Below are 20241 nucleotides of genomic sequence, written 5' to 3'. Positions count from 1 at the left end.
ACACAGTCCTTGAAGTCCCACATACAGAAAAGCAGATGCCCTTTTCTGTGCCTGGTGTGTTGCCAGCTTTTCTACCTCCTAGGAAAACAAGTCATAAAGTCTTACATGCAAGAAAAGTGGTATGAAAGTCAGCTGTGAAAAAATGTCAACTAATGGCTCTGCCTTAGTACCTGCCAATGTACTGAAGGTGTTGTAAGAAAAAGTCACATAGTTGGAGGTTAAATGTCCACAAAGGAGACAGAAGAGCCTTTTTGGTTTTACCTTTTTTTTCTAGCTTTATCCAGGTAAAGGGAGAAAGGTCACCAAGGCAATGCCCAAAGAAAGCTTTCTCAGTTTGATGGGGGATACAGCCTCACTTTTGTCCCAACTTCCCGGCCGCATACCAACCCCTCTCCTCTTCCCCATGGCCTGAGGTACTTGGGAGGTACAAGCATGTTCCCCCTTGTTACATACAATCTATTAACATTAGCTCTGAGCCCGCTCTGGGTGTAGAAGTTAACATGTATAAACCCTCATTAAGCCTGAGAAGTTGAGAAGTTTGTAAGGATATATTCATCTTGTTCTTACCAGAGTCTACAGCTGAATGTTCTCCTAGAACATGGCAGGGTGTGACGTTAAAACTGAATAGCCAGACCATGAATAATTTTCCCTGTAGCTGATTTTGACATTTGAAGGACAGAGCAGTTTCGCACCTTTTAAGAGTACCTACCTGGCATTTTTGAAGTTTCCACACTGACATTTTCTGTGAAGGAAAGAAACTAGTGAGGCTAAGAGGCTTTGAAGTGCAGGAGGGAGAAAGGCTCCAACAGGCAAGACAAGCTAATTTTGGTGATCTCTTGCCAGTTTCAAAAAAAAAAAAACAAACAAACCACCAAAAATAAAAAACAGTGGATTTTGTTTCTATTGCTACATGAAAACTGGTTAAGCAGCAGCAATGACAGCTTGCTAAGTGCCTTAAATGCACCACAGTACTGGTGCTTCAGAGCAGAAAACTGAGATAAATTGCTGATAGAAATTTCAGTAGATTAATAAGCAAGGCTGCCTATTGCACCATTTTGTTCATAACAAGGAGCACATACTTATTTGGGTTTGGGGGTTTTTTCCTTTTTTTTTTTTTTTTTTAGCACAGAAGATGAAGGGGCAGCTCTATTTTTAGAGCATTAGCTTAACTCCTAGTTCATGCTGCCCCTAACACTCGACCTAAATTTGTAAATTTTGCCCAGTTTCCAAAAAAATGACAGTGCCTGAGCTTAACAAAACATCTTTCTCAGTAAGCTTTCAATTTCATCGTGCACTTAGCCAAGTCCATTTTAGCAGTTTGAGCCAAGTTAAATAGAAGAAAACTTATGTAATAAGCAAAGAGTATGATTACTGGAAGCACTGGTTAACTGGAAAGTTTCTCTTTGTAGATGTTTTGTGCAAGAGTCATCAAAATAATTGCAGTACTTTGGCAAAAGCAAAGCAAGGAACAGAGACTATTACTAGAATACACTGTCTGGTTTACAATTTTGCCACTGAATTATTACCTTCAGAAGACTACTTGGCAATAATCAGAGAACAGCTGTCAAAAGGATACTTCTACAAGGTCTACAAGCAAAGAGAAAGGACTTAACCTAACCAACATAATTGGAAAAAAAGAGAGGTGGAAAAAAAACAACCCCACAAAAACCCCCCAAGAGTCATCACCAAGCTTTCAGGCTCTTAGATGTTACAAAACTGAGGCAGAGTTTCCGGACCTGAGAGAAAGTTTGTCTCTCCTGCGCCACCCACCCAAACCCACATTGCTTTGCTGTGGTGAGAGCGAGGATTTAGTTACATCAACTGATCTCAAGTCTCCTGCTATCACCATGATTCAAGACAGCTTGCAGGAAGCTCAATCCAAACAGAGAGATTTTAATCTGGTTTTACATTTGGATTTTCAGTATTATTTAGAGGCTGCATTTCTACAGCTGACAAACCCTGCAAACCAAACAATGTATTCTGTTGGGTTTTTTTCTTTATTTTCCTTTTTTTTTTCTTTTTTTTTCTTTTGATTTTTTTTTTAATTTAAAAAAATTAATTTTCCTTCCAAGGGAAATTTTGAGTATTTGAAGTTCCAACTCAGAACTAAGCTTATTGAATAATTTCCAGTGAATGGAAATGCCCAACCTGTGAATAGTTCTACCCAGCAAGTGCTGAAACACTATGGCTTACACTTTGATGTGTTCCTTTATGACTCCTTTAAAGCTGTTCAACTCTGTCATGGCATTCCTTAATTGAAATAAATTAAAACTAACAAAAAAGATAGAAATTACCTGTTCAATTTTTCTAGGATGCCAAATACAGGAAAGTTATTTAACAGAACATATTAACAGAGAAAAAGGTCACTTAGGGCAAATGATTTGTTGTTGGTCACTTACCACCAAAACAGGAGAACTGGGAGAAACCCAAAGAGTCTCTTGGATGATCATGTCACAGTTATGTCTTAATTTTGAATGATCTGCTCACTGAACTGAAGGGAATAAAATATTCTTTCTCTGAATCTTTTCAGGAAGCTCTCACTTGCATGCTCAAGTGCCAAATAAACACATTTGGGTCCCAGCAACTACGTAATAATGGCTTTCAGTAGTTTAGCAACCTGGCATTTTCAATTACTTCAGCAGCTAGCAAACACTTAAAACACTGGAGCTGTGCCTGGGAAGGCTGCAGCACTCTCAGTCAAATTCCAGGTTGATCGTTTTTTAAGTCTCAACATGGCAATGTCAGAAAACAGCGTGGCCTTGAGTACCCTGAGGGTGAGAGCACAAGTCTCACAGCTCCATCTCTGTTCCATTATCCCAGCCAAAAAATATGGCTATAGTATTCCCCTCTGACTGTGTGGCTCAAATTCACTTTTGAGAGGGAAGAGACCAAAGCAACATGCAAGTTTTTCTTCTCTGGGTTCTGCAACCCTTGAACATGGTTTCCCATTAAAACACCACCTCTTTTATATTAGTTTATCTTCTCAACCCAAGAACAAAATGCCACAACATTATATTGAAAAACATTCAATAATATTTATAAGTTCTTTGAATAAATTTACAGACAGATCAAGTAACCAAGAAGAACAAACAAATGATAGCAAAATGTGGAAAATTTCAAGCTAAAACCCCTCTAACCTTAGAAAAAAACCACATTAAAGATGAGAGTATACTCAGACACTTGCTTTACATGCACAAACACAAGCTCAAGAAATTATTCCATTGGGAAGTGTGTCAACTACTGTTATTCAGGAGAGTTATCCAAAACTTTTCTACACAGCGATCCAAACCATCCTTCGTGTTTAAGTCTTCCTTTTGGCCTAACACCTTACATCTGGGTTTTCTGCCACTCCTCTGGCTTTATGAATTTGTTTGGGGTATTTTTGTTGGTTTGGCATTTTTCCGAAACAATAAACTTTGGTTGTACCATAAACACCAGCACAAAAGTCAAAAGGATTTAGGGTAAAGTACTGATTTTCCTAGAGGGCTGTAATGAAAGCCACAAAACTTTACATTGCACTGCTATGCTTACTTATATTACAATCATACATTTCTGTTTGTCTAGTGGTCTGTGATGAGCAACATTCTAGATGAGGTAGATTGAAAAAATATTTGTATCACTATAATGATATAAATGTTGCAGGGCAGAGGGACTGAAGTTGGCACAGGAATTTAATTACTCTGTCCCCCACGCTATTCCTTTACCTCTGAAATTTCCCACAGTGCTGCTGACTTTTTATATAAAACCTGAGTTTTATCTCACTCGAATCCCTGAGGCTTTATTCTCACTTTGTCTCATTTATCAAATTTTATAATATTGGGGGTTTTTAGCCTCAATGTAAGTAAAAGCTAAATGCTAATAATATGGAGTTTGCTAGTTCTGCTACATTTCTCCTCCCCTTTCTACCATTAACAAAAGGTAGGTAAGAATGTGGAAGAAACTGTATTTGAGAGGCTCAGAAGGGACTGGGGAAAGAACTGAATTTCTTGAGGAGGGCACACACAAGTGGGTAAAGGATGCACAGTTGTTCTACTCAGAGAACATTACGTTCTAAGAATGTAGCATTTTGTTTCAGATTTTTGACTGGAGTTTGAGGACAGGGATGAACTATAAAAGGTCAGTGGCTATAGAGTTTGTTCCTAGCAAACTTATCAGGAGATCTCTTCCCAGTCTGCTAAGACTGACTACATCAGTGATTAACATGTCTGCACTTAGTTGGAAGGAGTGAGAAACTCCTGAACACTAACCATAAAGGGATCCCTTTCTGCTCATTACATTACTTTCTTCCTTTTGCACAATCAAGGTATTGCTGTTACCAACCTTGCAGCACAGGGTGGAAACTAATGCTCTCGGAATTCAGAGCAGAGAAACGTCATAGCTGTGCCAGAAAACATCTGCTGAGCTTTGCTGGGTAAAGCACCCTCAAAACAAAACCATCAAAAAATGAGCAAAACAATTAATGACTTAAAAAAAGTCATCAAGCTGCTGCAGTAAAATATACAAGAGAGTTTGGGGTTTTTTAAGTCCAGTCAGCACCTTGTTTTATATTGCTAAGCTCCTAGAGGGGAAGCTCAAATCACAGTCTCATCACTATAAGAAGGAATAAAACTTATCCCTTGGAAATCAGGCCAAGGTTGTCATCCCTCCTTCCTCTAAAACCATCAGCTTGGCAGTAAGGATGGGTCTTGAATCCTTTCAATTATTTCAGTTTCAGTGGTTTAACACTTGCTATCAATTTGACCACAGTTCCTCTGACTCATGCATCCATCCTGGTAATTCTGCTGGACAGACTCAGGATGACTTTGCTTCCAAAAATTGTGTTTTCAGGCCAATATGGTCAAAGTAGAATCACAGTCTGGTGAGACTCAATACAGTTATCTGCCACTGCACAGCACAAGTAAAAAAATCTATACAATTTTAAACAAAGTATAATTAACCCAAGAAGTCCATGAAGGCAAAGCATCTGAGGACAGGCCATTGAAAGGATAAAATACTAAGCCTTTTCTATGAATATTCTGAATAGCAGCTGGAAAGCAGAGAGCCTTTTCATACACATTCTCAAAGAAAAAAACCACCCTCTTTTATGGTATTTGACCAGGCCACAGCTGATGGACATCAACCAGGAACACAAGAAGGTCAGTCCGTATGTGCCCTCTGGAAAGTGCCCGGCCTGGGCACACACACAGGGGGCCATCCACAAACAGTCTGTGTTCTGGGACCCCACCTGGCAGCAGCTCCATGCAGGAGCACGAATAAACCATGTACTGTACATGAACCTTATCTCACCTACTGCGAAGCAGAGCCAAATACTTCAGTGAAGTCACAGTGCTTGCTCCAAAAAAACCACACTGACAGTCTCCCATGAGGCACAAACACAGGTGACAAGTGACAAGTAACAGGGCAGAGCTGGCTGAAGCCAGAATGGGAGATGCTGCAATGCAGTGACAGGATTTATGTACATGCTCATCTTGAGTGATCTTGGATGATCAGAGAGATGGAAGAACAGCCACAGTTAATGATGCATCTCCTGCACATCGGAGGAGGACTCGGTGAGGTGAGAGCTGCTGAATGTCTCATGGGCCTCTTCACATCTACTTTGTCACCTGAGGTATGGGAACAGGAAGGAGTTTCCTCCTCCTTCACTGATAAAGCAGAGTTTATGTGTTTTCTTTTTCAGAATTAGGGGTCTCCGAAGTTTCTGTTAAAATTAAAGAATGAATTTCTTCTTCCATAATTAACTTGTCATAAGCATTCATGGCATCATCCTTTGCACAGCTCTGGAAGAGAGGAACAACATTTTTAACAGCACTTCCTTATGGCAAGTGTTGTTTTTTTTCAGACCCAGTAAGACAGACCTGTGTTGCACAACATATACCCCATGTTCTGGTGGAAAAGCCAAGGTAGCTGGGTAACAAACTGTACTTTTTGGAGACATGGCTGAGGCCTGGTTGAGAGAAGAGTTGTTCTCTCTGGAGAGAAGAAACTGAATGTTGGTTCCCACCTTAACAGTGCTTCCAGCTATAGCTAACAGGCAGAGCTCAGGCAGGACAGAGAAGTGAGGCTGTACACACTTAGCAGGGTTTTCACTGAGCGCATGGAGAAATCCTGCACTTGTCAAAACCACAACAAAACAACAACAGCTACCATGGTTACAGCCCTCATGGCCAGGAGCCCCATCTTTGAGAACATATCCTGCTTATATTAGGGCTTGTCAGTGGATTTCCCTTAGGGTTTTTAGAAAGGATTACTGAGATTCATTTATTTAGAACTCAGTTTCCATAATCGGTACTATGTTTATTTTTCCTGAAATAAGGCACCTTAGCTTGAAGTGCCTATAGCTAGTTTTGTTCTTTTGCCAAAGAGAAGCTAAATATCCTGGTTTACTTCAAAGTTAACTGACTATGATAAATGCGAGAATGCTAAAAATATAGGTTTCTGGAAGTCAAGTATGAATAGCTTCATTCAGTATCATAAATATGAGCAACTAGCAGAAAAACACATGAATGTTCAGCAGAAGTTGTTAATTGGAGTCACAAAAACAAACAAACAAAAAAAACCCAAACCAAAACCCACACAGGAAAAGAATCCTGATAATCAGAAAATCCCCACTCAGAAAACCAGAAAACCAACCTGAAACACATTTAAGGGGCTAGCAGTCTGAAATAGCAGAATAATGCAATTCCACTAGTATAACTAGAAAAATACATGCAAAGGGGAAAATAGTTTTGGGTAATTGTTTCTGAACAACTACTATTGTAAATACTTAATCTTCATATTATATACTTACTTATATATAGATAGTTATAAGATAGACATAGGTAGTAGGAAAAAGAAAATTGCAAGCCTAGAGATCACAGTTCAATAGATTAGTTGGCCCAACAGCTTCTTACTAACCTGGGAATCTTCATTCTGCTCTCCAAACATGCGCTTAAGAATTTCTCTAGGGTCTGGAATTGGTGGAAGAATTAATATCTTCAGCCTTCATAAAAATAAAAAGAAAATATTTACATGAGAGATAAGTTAATTTAAAAATCACCCTTTGAAAATAATATTTAAGTACAGTCAAGAAAATCTGTAGGCTCAGCTCTGGCATCACTGCCCAGCCTTCATTCTCTGTGTAACTGTACTTATATCTTATTTTTACTCCCCAAACCAAAAGGAAGGGATAATGTTGACATAGACAAATTCCAAGTAACTTTCATTCTTGACAAAGCAGTAAATGGAGGGAGATTGTTATTTACCTCTTCAGATAAACCAGTAGAATTATTGTAGATACTGCTACTATTAATGGAATGGTGATTATCAGAACCAAAGAGATTGTAAGAGTCCCTCTTCTCACCTGTTGGAAAACAAAAATTGTTGAAACTTAGGGATGTTTTGAGAGGCTTTTGAGGAATAATAACAACAAATAAGTTAATTCTCTAATTTGTTCATAGATTCAATGCTTTTTCAAATACACTAACACTTCTGTAGGCAAGGACACGCTTGTTTTTCAAAAATGGGATTATAACGTAGATATATTTGGCAAGAAATGCAAACCAGCAAGACACAGGACTGAAAAGCTGACCACGACTGAAAAGGGGTCATTGCCCAGCTACACAGATGGTAAAACAAGCAGCACAGGCAGGAACTGACAGCGCTGCTGAAGGACTAGAACTCTCTTGCCCTCTTTTCATCCAAACTTATTTAGATACATAGGAAGATGATTTTTGACTCCCATTTATTTAGCAGACAAAAGGTATTAGACGCCTTACAGATGAAGAATAAAGTGCAACAAAACACAGGGACAACGGCTCTCACCGATGCTCTTTTCTTCACTCCAGTCACTGGAGAACTCGCTGCTGTAACAGTCGGGCTTTGGCTTTGCTTTCACTTTGAAGATGTACTTGCTATCAGGATCAATGCCAGAAATTGACACCGAATTCTCTTCAGACTAAAGTAAAAACAAAAGGTAATTTGCTCTGTTCAATTTCCAGTGTATTCTCAGTCATGCCTACTTGCATTGTACAGCTAATGTATTCTGAGTGTTTTGATAGATCTTTTTATGACTATTGAACCTCATTAAAAAAAAGGACAAAGTGGCACTTAAATAGCACAGACTGCTTAAATAGAGATTTAATCTCATTCACTGCTACATCTATCATGCAGCACTTGGCATCAATGAATAAACTAAAACTCAGTGTCTGGAATGGTGCCTTTTTTAGTTTTTCTTTTTTTTTTTCCTTCTGAAAGCATCTATGATTTACATAGCCTTCCTCTCTGTCAGGGCAGCAATGTTGATCTAACTTTGACCATACCAAAGTGTTCTGTGATGCCTCTACAGAGAAGCACACAGACTAGATAGGATCAGCGTCACTTATTTTTGATCCTAAACACCAGTTTCCTGAGGCATGTTGGTATCATTCTAGTTTGGGTTAGAACAAACAACTAAATACACTCCACAAGAGAAGACTGCCCTTACTTTGAAATTTATTATGCTGTTTACCATTCTGATCAAAAGTGTAGTCAGTTTAGCAATGCAGATAAAGGCATGAGTACATCCAGACACTGAATTCAGTGCTTGTACATGTACATTTAAATCAGTGTATCTAAGAGTGCACAACTCTTTCTTCTTTTCTTCCCCTCCATCTTCAGTCTTTATTCCCTTTTCTGTGTGACATTCTGTGTTCTTGTGTGCACCAGCAATTGATTTTTCTTTACAGTAATCAGATCCCACCGTTCAAAAACAAGGCTCCCATCTGACCACATCTGACCACAACAGGAAAACCCAACACCAACACACCAAAGCCCATATCCCTGAGAAGCAAACAGGCACAGGCACCACAGTGCATTTCCTGATAGTTTAATATTATACTTCTTTATCAGACTGTTCTTACACATTACTGTTTTGCCCTAACAAACGATGGGAAGGATTCAGAAGACTTGTATGATAACAGAAACCAAGTGTATGAGAGAAATATTTTACATTCACGCAACACTTCCAGCTAGTGCACCCAACCCATTCACATGCAGCACATTAACTGTTCAATTTCAACTGCAAATATTTGAGTTACTGTGAATATCAACACAAGTTACAAAAGAGACATAGAAAAAAAAAAAATCCATAATGAAAACTTACTGGAATTATCCGACCGGAGTCCAAATCACCATTGCGATATTTAACTTCATAAAGCAAACAACCTTTTGGAAAGGTTTCTGATTCACTCCATTTTACATCTATTTTATCATTAATCTTTGACAATGTCACTTGACTTGGTGTAGCAGGTTTTACTAAAATGCAAAATGGCATCATTAGTTCAAAAGTCTATTTCACTGCTTATAAAAATTGTTCCAAGTCCCACACTGGAGAATATTACACTTATACCAGTTTAGGAACAGAAAGAGGAAAGAGCAGCAGAAAGTAAAAAAAGTAAAAATCCAACTAAAGAATAAGAGTAGAAGTGAATGGAAAATGGCCCCTCCACCCCTAACACCCACCCCCCCAGAAACCAAACCCTGCTTATATAACTTCAAATCAAAGGTCAAGAGAAGAAGGAAGCATCTAATCATGTTGTCTTACCCACATCTTATGAGGTGCAAGTTTCTCAAACACTACCAAACTCCTTATTTTAATTATTTTTTTATGATGTGGTGTTAAACGTACCAAGGGTGGTAGGATTTTTACTTGCACACACAGGCCTAATTTCTTCAGAGTCATCTCTAATCAAAATACTTATAGTTGGGTAAGTATTGGTGACTTTTGGAAAGGTAAAATTGAAAATGCATCCAAAGATTCCTTGGTCTGTAGAATAGTTGCTGCACTTCTTTGGGTTCTTCAAACCATCAAACCTACAGGAATAAAATGTTGTAGACTTCAGAAGAAAAGGACAGTAAGGGACAGGCTTGGTTTTAAACCCATGTTACAAATTCTAAAGACTGATCTTGCATTAAAGCTGTGCTATAGCATATAGAAAAGTAAAGCTGGGCAAAGCAAGAAGCCTCTAATTTATCTTGAGCTTTATAAAGAATATTGTAAGTGTTGAGCAGAAAGAGAGGCAGGTTTGCTTTATATCAAAAGTATCAAAGATAACAGCTGCTGTCAACTTTAGCTCCCATTATCCAAAAGAGAAAAAACAATTTCAAGGGGGAAAAGTATTTAGAAAGCAAACTAATTTGGACCGTTTCTTGTCAAGAGAATTTTACTTCTGTGATAGAATGATCAATCTCCTTTAGCTCTGCCTCAGGTACCACAGCTCCTGCTTGAGAAGGTTGAGTTTCACCTATTTACCTGCACTTGCTTTTTAAAAAGTCAGTATTTGCTTCCAGTAACAGAGAAGCTATGACAATCTTCTTCCTTGCTTCTCTTTGTTCCCCAAGCCCCAATGAAAATACACCAGTAGCTTTTCCTCCCAAAAAACCCTAACAATTTATTTATTTAAAAGTGGTATAGGGTGAAGCAGAGTTTCATTTAGGAGCACAAAAGGAATGGTATTTCCCTACTTCATAGGCCTCCATTTCAGCAGGAATTATTGAGCACTGGCTGGATTCATTTGTTGTAAGTTATCATTGTATTCATGTCCACTTTGGATGAAAAGACAGCGGTTTAGAGGAAGTTATCAAAGAATAACATGGAATGGAACTAGGCAATAATTTTTCAGGCAGTTGTTTACTCATTTCTGAAAACCAAAACCAAAAAAACCACCACCTCACCTGCACTGTGGAAAATGTATCTTTCAGTCTAAAAATAAAGTGCTTCTTTAGTTTTTGGATTTAAAAATCTAAAAATTGTTCTTTTTTCTAAGCGGCACAAATTAAAACACTTTGCAGTCACTGCAGCTGCATCTTCCATTAAAATAAAGGGGTAAATTGAAAATGTATAGCTCAAATCTAAAGCATTATTCCAGTAAGTATCAATATACCCAGAAATTCAGATCTTAAATATTTCATTCGTTCTGTTCTTTCTTTAAGTAGAAGTCTAAAGAGAGAGAACAAACAGTCCCTCTGTATTTAACTAAAGCAGCAAGTTTCTGCTGTTTGCTCCCAAAATTCCCTGAATCAAACAGCCTGTGACACTGCCACTGGAGAGGAAGAGGAAGAAGTTTATGTAGTTAGTTCAAATAAGACGGAAAGATGATTTAAAACTACTACATATGGCTTTCAAAAACAAAACTTCACTATTTCTACAGAAGGTCATGCAATCTGGCATTTCACAAGCCCTACCAAAGTGCAGAAGTATGCATAAATTAGCATGTACAGATATGGATGCCAAGAGTTTGCTCACACAACTCTGCTCTTTGGAACAAGACACTATTTATGGCAATCCACTGGCCAGCGGGGATGATGGTGATGATGATAAAAAGATGTTCTTCATAACTTCAAAGGTGAATCTGTTGTTTAAGATACCAAAGATGCAAACCAAACTCCTGCTCAGTTATTAATCCTTTCGTAACATTGCCCAATGGTTTATGAGCTGACGTACATCAGTGAGTGATTCTGACTTAAACAGCCCATGTTTGTTGGACTGCAAAGAAAGCAATTAATATATTGGTCTACCTTAATTCTTCCCTCTTCAAATCAAATGCTCAATTAGAAAAAACCACAAAGCAATAGCAGTTATGTTAAAATGGGCGACAGAAGCAGACAGTGCTTCACGTAACAGTTATATCAAGTTCCCAAAAAGCCTTGGCCCCAGCAGGCTCTGGAACCTTCTCTTCAATAGGACTGAACACTAACTTGGATACAATGCCTTGGGAACTTGCAAAGCAACAGCAAGCAGACAAGTAGAATGTGTAAAGTAAAACTAAATATTAGCACTAAAGCACCTAAGTTGGGAATGAAAAGCTCATACGAACCAGTAGAACAAGGTATAGTTGGTATCACTGCTTGCATTCTCCCCAGGACGCCACGTACAAACCATGTACTCCAAATTGTGCCAAACACAGCTCAAGTCAACAGCAGCAGTACCTGGAATGCCTACAAGGCAAGTTGGAAAGGTTCTCTAGGATTTATTTTGCCAAAGTCTTCTCCCCCATTTCCATTTTTACACAACTGAAACTGTCCGGAAGGCAAAAATGGGTTGGTTATCTCTCAGACTACACAGGTTGTCTCAGCACAGCAAATGATGAATTGCAGTTGTTGATAGCTTGCAATAGCTGAAATCTCAGCAGAGTAACTTCTAAATGCAAGCCAATCATAGGAGTAAATTTCAGTTTTCACCATGTCCAAATTACTATCCAGAGTTACCTGATGCTAAGAACAAGGTGTTGAGTCAGGAAAATATTTGATTCCATTAAACTACAGATACTTTAAATAGGAGTCAAAGTAACTGGCAATTACAGGGAAAACTATAACAAAACTAAGTGTTATTACAGCCATTAACATTAACTATACCTAAATGCTGACTATTTTTATCTTCTCCAGATACAATATTAGTTTCTTGGTATTCTGAATATGGAAATACCTGTAGATCTTAAATATGGACAAAAGCAGCACTGGGTAAGTTGACTTTAATTGAGACTCATATACTTCTAGACTTTTAAATTCAACAAATGGAAAACTCAAACTACAGAACATAAATACAAGTCAGTGCATAGCAACTGTAAATAGAGATGTCCATATATCTCCGAGGCAGAGCAATTATGGAATAAAGTCTATCATATTCAATCTTGCATTTGAATGGTACAGGTTCTTTATACTGTATTATCATATTACAGTGTATTGGATATTTTTTGCTTCTAACAAGTAGCGACATCTCCATGAACTAAAAATTAAACGCATGTTAAACCCCAGTGTACTCTGCTACTTCAGGGAAAATACAAGCTCAGTAGTTCAACGAAGAGTACAGGGAAATGAAACTGCTTTTGCTATTCCAAGAAGTATTGAAAAATATTTCATCTGCAAACAGATTTACAAAAGCCCCAGCATGTTTAGTACGTGCTGTCCTAATGATCTGCTTCCATGATTTTCCAGAAAACCATTTTGGCACCACTGACAGGCTTGATAAGGTCTCTGATTCTCCCACCCACACATGGGTTTCGTCCACATCAAGTCACGCTCCTGGGTTAAGACAGACTTTTAGGCAAGAGGCTCTATGCCCTTGCTGTGCATCCTAACTTCAAGCATTCAACAAAATACATTCTTTCTCAAAGCCTGTTTCCTAACAATTTTCCTGTGGACCCCTTACTTTTGCATTTCAAGAATACTTTTTTTTCTACTCCTTTTGCTACACACAAGTTTGTAGATCCCAGTCATCTCTTTTGAAAAAGACAAAACCCTACTATGACTAGCTAGGTCATTTATTCAACAAGTTGTTAAATTTGCTAGATTCTTTCCTCCAACACGTACAAATGTAGGGTTATTTCAGGGATTTTTGCTTGTACAGAAAAACCATACAAAATAAGCTGACTTAGACGTTAGTCATGAAGGCAGCAGGCATAATACAACCTGTTATCTTTTATCCCACAACAACCACAACACTGACAAGAGGAATGACAGGAACCACATAGCTGTTTTGGGAGAGTAATTAAATTTTACAAGCTTGTGTCCATAAGATTTTAAGCCTCAGGAGATGCCAGTGGTGTTTAAATATTTTACAGTCATTCTCTTTAAGCTCTATCAGATTGAACTGGCCCTGGTGTCTGGTATTTCTCTATGATATATTTCTATGATATTTTGTTAAAATAGCAGAGAAAAGGCCATGTCTCCTCAGGTCTGGCCGGTGCTTGTGTTACCTTTCAGCTGAAGGGAGGTCTCCACCCATGGACTGGGCTCACTGGTGTTATCATGCTTGCACTCACTTCTCACTTGGAAACTCATTTCCTCATCCAAGAGGGCATCTGTCACACGGAAGAGATTCTTACTCCATTCCTAGGTTTAGATGAGGAGAGGAAAACCACAGCTTATGTCATGTCACCTCAAACACATGGGAATTCCTGTTAGAATGCATTACAGCCCCTCAGAGAGACTGCAGCTCAAAGCCACATGAAATCAGTGTCAGGCAACGTGGGAAGCCTCAGCATCGCTTGGCTTTGCTTTTTCCTCATCGGGGGCACTCAGAACTCACAAAGGAAAAGTACTGCTAATCCTGTGGCCTATAAACATGAGCAAAGGCTACAAAGAGACAAAGAACAAGTATAACATGGGGGAAATGGTCCTAGAACAAGTCTTCTCCAATAACGCAAACTAAACATGTTTATACTACAGCTATATAAACAGGAGCTAAGGGATCTAACCTTCATCTTTCTGTGTATGTGCACATGAGTGCGTGACAGACAGAAAAAAGAACATTTGGAGACACAACCAAAAAGCAATGAGAAGAGTTTGCATGTATTTAAGGAGCTAAAGGAAAAGTTATCAAAACAAACCCACAAATGGCTATTAAATACAATGACACCACATAAAGCCCAAGTAGTCCATTTTCAGAAACAGAGTACATGTTTGTGTGAGAAAAAGGCTCAGTCTTTTATCACACACTTTCTTGAGCGTCTTTTGTTGGGCTAGGGGGATGTCTTTTACTTAAGTGGAAACTGGATACAAATCCATTATCTTTGTTATGACCAAAAAATGCTGTAACCACTCATGTATAAAAACAAATACTAAATACTGGCACTAGTGAGAGGGCAAAGAAACCAAACAGCAATAGACAGAGTAAGTTCTATGAACTGTAATGTGAAAAGATGCAGCAAGATGATACAATCTGGTTCATCCTGTCCTGTGAAACTGGTGTCCCTCAGCTCTTTCACTGCTGACCTTATCTGTTAGACCCTTCCACAAACTCATTCAGTTCATTAACCAAGGTGACTTTCTACTTATTAGTGAACCCATCAGAAGAGGTTTCTGCTGAGTTAGCAAGTTCAACTGGTTCACCTAAAAGTCCAGTGAAGATCATTAGAGAAAGAGGTGTCAAAAATGAAGCACCACTCTTTTAGGAGTGACATTAAATCAACTCCGCTGTTTGTGAAACCACAGAATCATAAAATAGTTTGTGTTGGAAGGGACCTTAAAGATCATCTAGCTCCAACCTCTCTGCCATGGGTTCCTGCCTTCCACTAGACTAGGCTACTCAACACTCCATCCAACCTGGCCAAACCACAGCCTTGCTTCATGTCCAGGATATTCTGGAGCTGTGAGAAGGAAGACAGCAGGCTGTAAATGCATAACAGGGTTCAACAACAAAGGACTGTCTCAAAAGGCTTCATATCAATTTTAACCATATCTGAAACAGCAGCACTGCCAACCCCACAGCTGGTGTGTACTCACGGTTTCAAATTCTCATGGCCTGGAACTATGGATATATTATCTTACTGGCAATAAAATGTAAAAATATTTGTCCTGCGATGCCTTCAGCACCACAGCAATGCTACTCTTGTTCCTGACCACAGCAAGGATCTCATCTAGGCTGCAAACCCTCTAACAAAGGAAAACAAAAGCCCGAACCCGAAAGTTTTGCAATTTCTGTTCCAGGGAACAAGTGTGCTCCACGCTGTCTTCATAACACAAGCCCCCATGAATAACTGTAAGCTCAGGCACAGGGCAAATTTGGGAATGTTAATACCTGGCATTACCTCCAAAAGATGCTATGCTGTCAAATCACAGCTAAATGTGCACATCTCCTTCTGAAATTGAGTTCAAAGTAAAGGGGACCAGCCACTCCCATCTAAATTCCCTTGTAAGTCCTAAGGATGTAGACTGCTCTGTATATATTTTATTTTTTTTAGAAAGCTGCATAAGCAAAGACTGAAACAAGACTTTTCACATCATTATTATTATGGTACTTCTGTGTGACAATTAGCAGCTCCACTATCAGAGAGCCACAGACAAATTTTTCTGATCTGAAGATCCCATATACGGGTATGACTCACTGTTGAGGTTTTGATACCATGACAAGAATGAAAGGCTATATTAAAACTGTACTTATATATATTTATATATGTATTTATGCTTGCACATACATAGTTTTGTCCCAATAAGACATTTACCAGGGCACAGTAGGATTTAAAGAGGTGATGCACTTACTTTTTTGTCCTGAGGAACCTTGTTAATGACGATGTCACTGGAATACTCCAGGTTGCAGCTCCTGCTGACATTCTGTGGGGGGTTCCATGTCCAGTTCAGAGTGCACATTTGGATAAATGAGTAGTTCAGGTTGGATGGAGGTGGAAGAAGTTTTGCTTCTAGAAGAAAGAAGTTATCAGTGTAAGGACCCCACTGGTCCACACTTTAACATTAGTAATACTGACTGACTTTTCACTTTCCAACAAAAAAAGAACACACATAACTTCTCAACTTCATCAGCTTGTATTTGCTATCAGACAAGCTACTGCCCACTAAATTTAATATTCCTGTTACCTCAAGCCATCAATTATTTAAATATGCACAAAATAATTGGAAAGTAATTTTTAAGAAACTGCAGCGTGCAACAACGTAGTGGCTGTCGTACTTGAGCTTAAGCTCGAGGGAAGATAAGTCTGACTTTTCAGGCTTTTTCTGCTATGACTTTGCATCACACATGCTGAAACTTTAGTAAAAATACTATATATATTTTGCGGAGCAATTAGTACTTTGTTCTACCCAAAAGTTATCCATCAATGTGGTTTTAAAGAGAAATCTTTGAAGAGACAAGCGAATAAATTTTACAAGCAACAGCTGTATGTTAGAACCATAATCTAGTCCAATCTAAGCAAAGACTGAAAAGGCAAGAATGTTAAAGAACAACCTGGAAACCACATTACTTTTTCAATTAATCACCTATTAAACTTTTAATGCTATGTTCTGGCACAGTGAGCAAAAACAGCGTGGGACAAGTAGTAATTTATTGCTGGCACACTTCAGAGGTATATTTTTTCACCTCCCCAAAAGCCAGACAGAAGCAGAGCCATGACTCAGAGACAGTTGCTGGGATAAATCCATTTGTGCTTTGACCCTTCCTTACTCTTTTGCACCAAGCCAATGCCTCCTCAAGACCCCGTCATAGAGCTTGAAGGTCATGTTAGAAAACAAAGTAGGGAAATACAGCAGAAAATAGAAAACTGCCAGGAAAAAGTAAAGCTGTGCCAGACATCAGTTCTAGAAAGAATTACAAATTGGGAATTCCCCAGGAAAATGAGGGTGGATTTTTTTTTCTTTTTTAAAGGGCTACTCTAATATGTACTATGAGAAAGTATTAAACAAGAAGCCCAATGAGACTCCTTCTCAGGGTATCTACAGATACCATCGCTGAGGCACCATCACCCATTTGTCTGTGGACAGAGAGTAAGTACCCTTGTTATTCAATAGTTTCACAAACACTCCAAACAGATATCAACTAGTGCTGCTCGTCTTGCTCATTCCAGGAAACCAAGCTCAACCCATCCCAACATTTAAAGGAACACATAGGAAAAGGACAGAACAATTCCATCAAGATCAGTTTTCCCATCCAGATCACACTGTAAACCCATTTCCTTCTGTTGGCACATGGAAGAGGGAAGATGAAAAAGGAAAAGAGCTTCCTTGAGCAAGAATTCCACTCAAAGTGTCCATGACAACATTATCTTACATTTCCTGAGAGCCAGAGTAGCTAAAGCTGAAAGGAAATTCATCAAAGTCCTGTTGCTTTCACAGACTTTGCATAGTTAAAGGACAGGCAATGGTAAAGATCAGACATTATTGCCATCTGCATGTCCATGTGTATGCACAAACAATGGATGCTCACACAGAAAATGAGAAAAATTACAAAGATTTACTGATTTAGTCCAGATATGCTTAGGTTTTTTAAATACTTAAAACTTTGGGGATTTTTGTTTGTTTGTTTGTTCTGTTTTATAGATGATGGCAGGAGCAGAGAAGTCTCCACTTCTAAGATCAGAAAACTGAACATAGCCAGAATATCTTTGCCTATTACGTGTTCCACTAAAACACCTCGGTCAGGTTTAGGAACAGCATCGGAAAATTACGTTTGCAAATACTGAGTCCTTTTGACCACATTAAAAAAAAAAAAAAAGTATGTATTTTTTCCACAAGACTACACAGCTCCAATAATTTAATGGTTTTGTGATCAAATTTTTAATTACCTACAAAAGCCACAAACCATTAAAAATATTACAGGGTCATCCCTGATTGCTATTCTTAAGTTCTGAAGATTTTCCTGTAATAGGTTTGATTGAAGTCACTGTCCTTAAGTCTAGAGATTTATGATGACACAAAGTGGGAATATTCAAAGCTTATAAATAAATCAATAAATTGTATTAGCATAAAAAGTTTAAATCTAGTAGATTTTCCATTAATCTATACAATTCTGAAGCTCATGTTTTATGTTACATTCAGTTTTTATTCATAGGCTGGCCAGTCTCATACATTTTTTTGCATAAAATATAGAATCTAATACTTTTGTTTTTAAAATTTCTACAGCAGTTTTAGCAGAACAACTTAATGATCAACTACAAAACGTAGGCAAGCCATTATTTCACTCTTAAAAAGCAAAACCACGGTGGTGCTTCTAAGAAAACAAAGCATGGCAGCAATCAGCAGGGATTAGCTGAGGCAATCCCGCATAGAAAACATACTATTTCTTAAAGCCCTAATGTGGAAACATCAACAAATCCCTTGCATCAAGTACCGTCTCAAGTGTCCTCAAGTAATAAAGACGACATTAAGTTTGTATTTTGCCCTCCAGCATTTTCCGAAGGTCGGTTTCGTTGTATATGAATTGCAGCCAGTTGAAAAATAACAATTGTCTGGAGTTTGCAGCTGCGGCTTTCGGATAACACGAGCAGGGACAGCAGTAACAGAGCTCCGAGGCGGATCTTCATGAAACCCTCACAGACACGCACGCAACTTTCCTTCAACCGAACGTTGGCGCTTCCAGGAGCGGGGATACTGAAGGCGAGGGCGAAGGCAGCGGCCGAGGAGCAGGGCTCGGGAGGCTCGGCGTGCCCGGGCTCCCGCACCCGGCGGACCCGGCCCCGCAGCGCTGCCCCAAGACTCGGGCACCGCGACGAGGGCGGCGGGCTTCTGCTTCGGGTTTTAAGGCAGAGACAGTACCGGGAACCGAAGGCAGAGCTAAAATGATTTCTGCCGACCCTGTCCAACGCTGCCTTCCTGCGAGAGGAGCGCGGATTTAAAGCATCCCCGTTCCTCCGCCCGGTAAGCAGCAGGGCAGGAGGGCGCAGCGCCGGCGCTGCCTCGCACACAGCTGGCGCGTCGGGCTATTTCTACTATGAGATTAAAGCATTTCACTTAAATAGGTGTCCATGCGTGCACCGAGCCGCCCGACCCGCGCACGGCAGAGCCCGGCAGCGGCTGCTCCAGCCCCGGCCCCGCCGGGCACGGAGCGCAGCCGGTGCCGCTCCCCTCCCCTGCCTTCCCTTTCCCCCCTTCCCGATCCTACCTGCCATCGTGCCCGCCGCGACCGCCCAGCACACGGCGAGGAGGAGCCGCCACCGCAGCGGAGCTCCCTGGAAAGCCGGGGCTCCCTGGAAAACCATGGTTCCAGCCGTCCGGCGCACGGCCCGGCTCCCACTTCCCGTCGAGGGGCCGGGCCAGACGGGAAGAGCGGCGCTGCGGGACGGCCCGCCCAGGTAACCCGAGCCGGGGGGGAGCGGCGGACGCGGCCCGGCCCCATCACCTGGGCAGCACCGCCCCCGGCCCGGGGCTGCGGGGCTGAGGTGGCACCGGAGCGTCCCACGGCAGCGTCCTGCGGGCCAGCGCTGCCCTCCCTCTGTTGGCACCCCTTTGTCACCCCGTGCGCCGTCCCTGCCTGCTCTCCGCTCCCTGCCGCCCGCCATCCTCCCGCACGCACGCCACAGAGACACTGCACAGAATTCAATTAGGTTGGAAAAGACCCCTGAGATGATCGCGTTCCCTTCTCCCGGAGCCATCTGTGCCTCCCCGAGCCCCAACATGGCCCTATCGCGAACCCTGAACTTCAGCGGTGCTGAGGGACCCTGGCAGTGCCCGCACATCCTCTGCAGGGACCGCAGCCCGCACCCGCTGCTGCCCCGCAGCCAGCCCGGTGTCCCCCAAGCCCCCTCCGTGCCCCATCGCTGAGCACCGCAGCGCGGGCAAAAGCTCCCAAAGATCTCGTTTTCTAAGTCAAAGTCATTTTCCTTTTACAACCGGATTCACACTCAGCTACTACTGCTATTTCATATCCTCTCGAAAGGAAAGCAGCTACGTTAGCACGTCCCTGAGCAGTTCTTTTGATCTTAGAACTCGTTATTCACACCCTGGCAGAACTCCTCTTTTCAAAATCCCTCCTGAAAATTCAGGTCATTTCTATAGTTGTCG

The 20241-nt window shown here is 40.5% G+C and overlaps 1 protein-coding gene across 1 annotated transcript; it reads right to left on the bottom strand.

Moving 5' to 3' along the window:
* Positions 1–2521: 2521 nt before the first annotated feature.
* IL13RA1 (interleukin 13 receptor subunit alpha 1) lies at positions 2522–19739 on the bottom strand. Its single transcript, XM_050310877.1, has 10 exons — positions 19343–19739; positions 15994–16151; positions 13710–13845; positions 11832–11952; positions 9644–9828; positions 9119–9270; positions 7801–7933; positions 7242–7339; positions 6895–6979; positions 2522–5777 (listed from the first exon to the last, which is right to left on the bottom strand). Exons 1-9 carry the CDS (start codon positions 19737–19739, stop codon positions 6941–6943), a joined length of 1419 nt encoding a protein of 472 aa, XP_050166834.1. The 3' UTR covers positions 2522–5777; positions 6895–6940.
* Between the last annotated feature and the right edge of the window lie 502 nt (positions 19740–20241).

The sequence above is a fragment of the Myiozetetes cayanensis genome, unplaced genomic scaffold (genome assembly GCF_022539395.1).
Source record: "Myiozetetes cayanensis isolate MyiCay16 unplaced genomic scaffold, myiCay2020 scf15, whole genome shotgun sequence".
Classification (NCBI taxonomy): Eukaryota; Metazoa; Chordata; class Aves; order Passeriformes; family Tyrannidae; genus Myiozetetes; species Myiozetetes cayanensis.
Note: the sequence above shows the minus strand (reverse complement) of the source record. Positions and strands in the feature narration are given on the sequence as shown.

Bases quoted from the DNA above. Each gene is read 5' to 3' on its own strand.
- IL13RA1 (XM_050310877.1), bottom strand. From the start codon at position 19,739: ATGGCGGGCGGCAGGGAGCGGAGAGCAGGCAGGGACGGCGCACGGGGT. The intron at 11,953-13,709 runs GTAACACAAGCA...CTTGCCTTGTAG, and splicing joins GACCTCCCTTCAGCTGAAAG to GCATTCCAGGTACTGCTGCT. The intron at 6,980-7,241 runs GTAAATAACAAT...ATTTTTATGAAG, and splicing joins CTACTGGTTTATCTGAAGAG to GCTGAAGATATTAATTCTTC.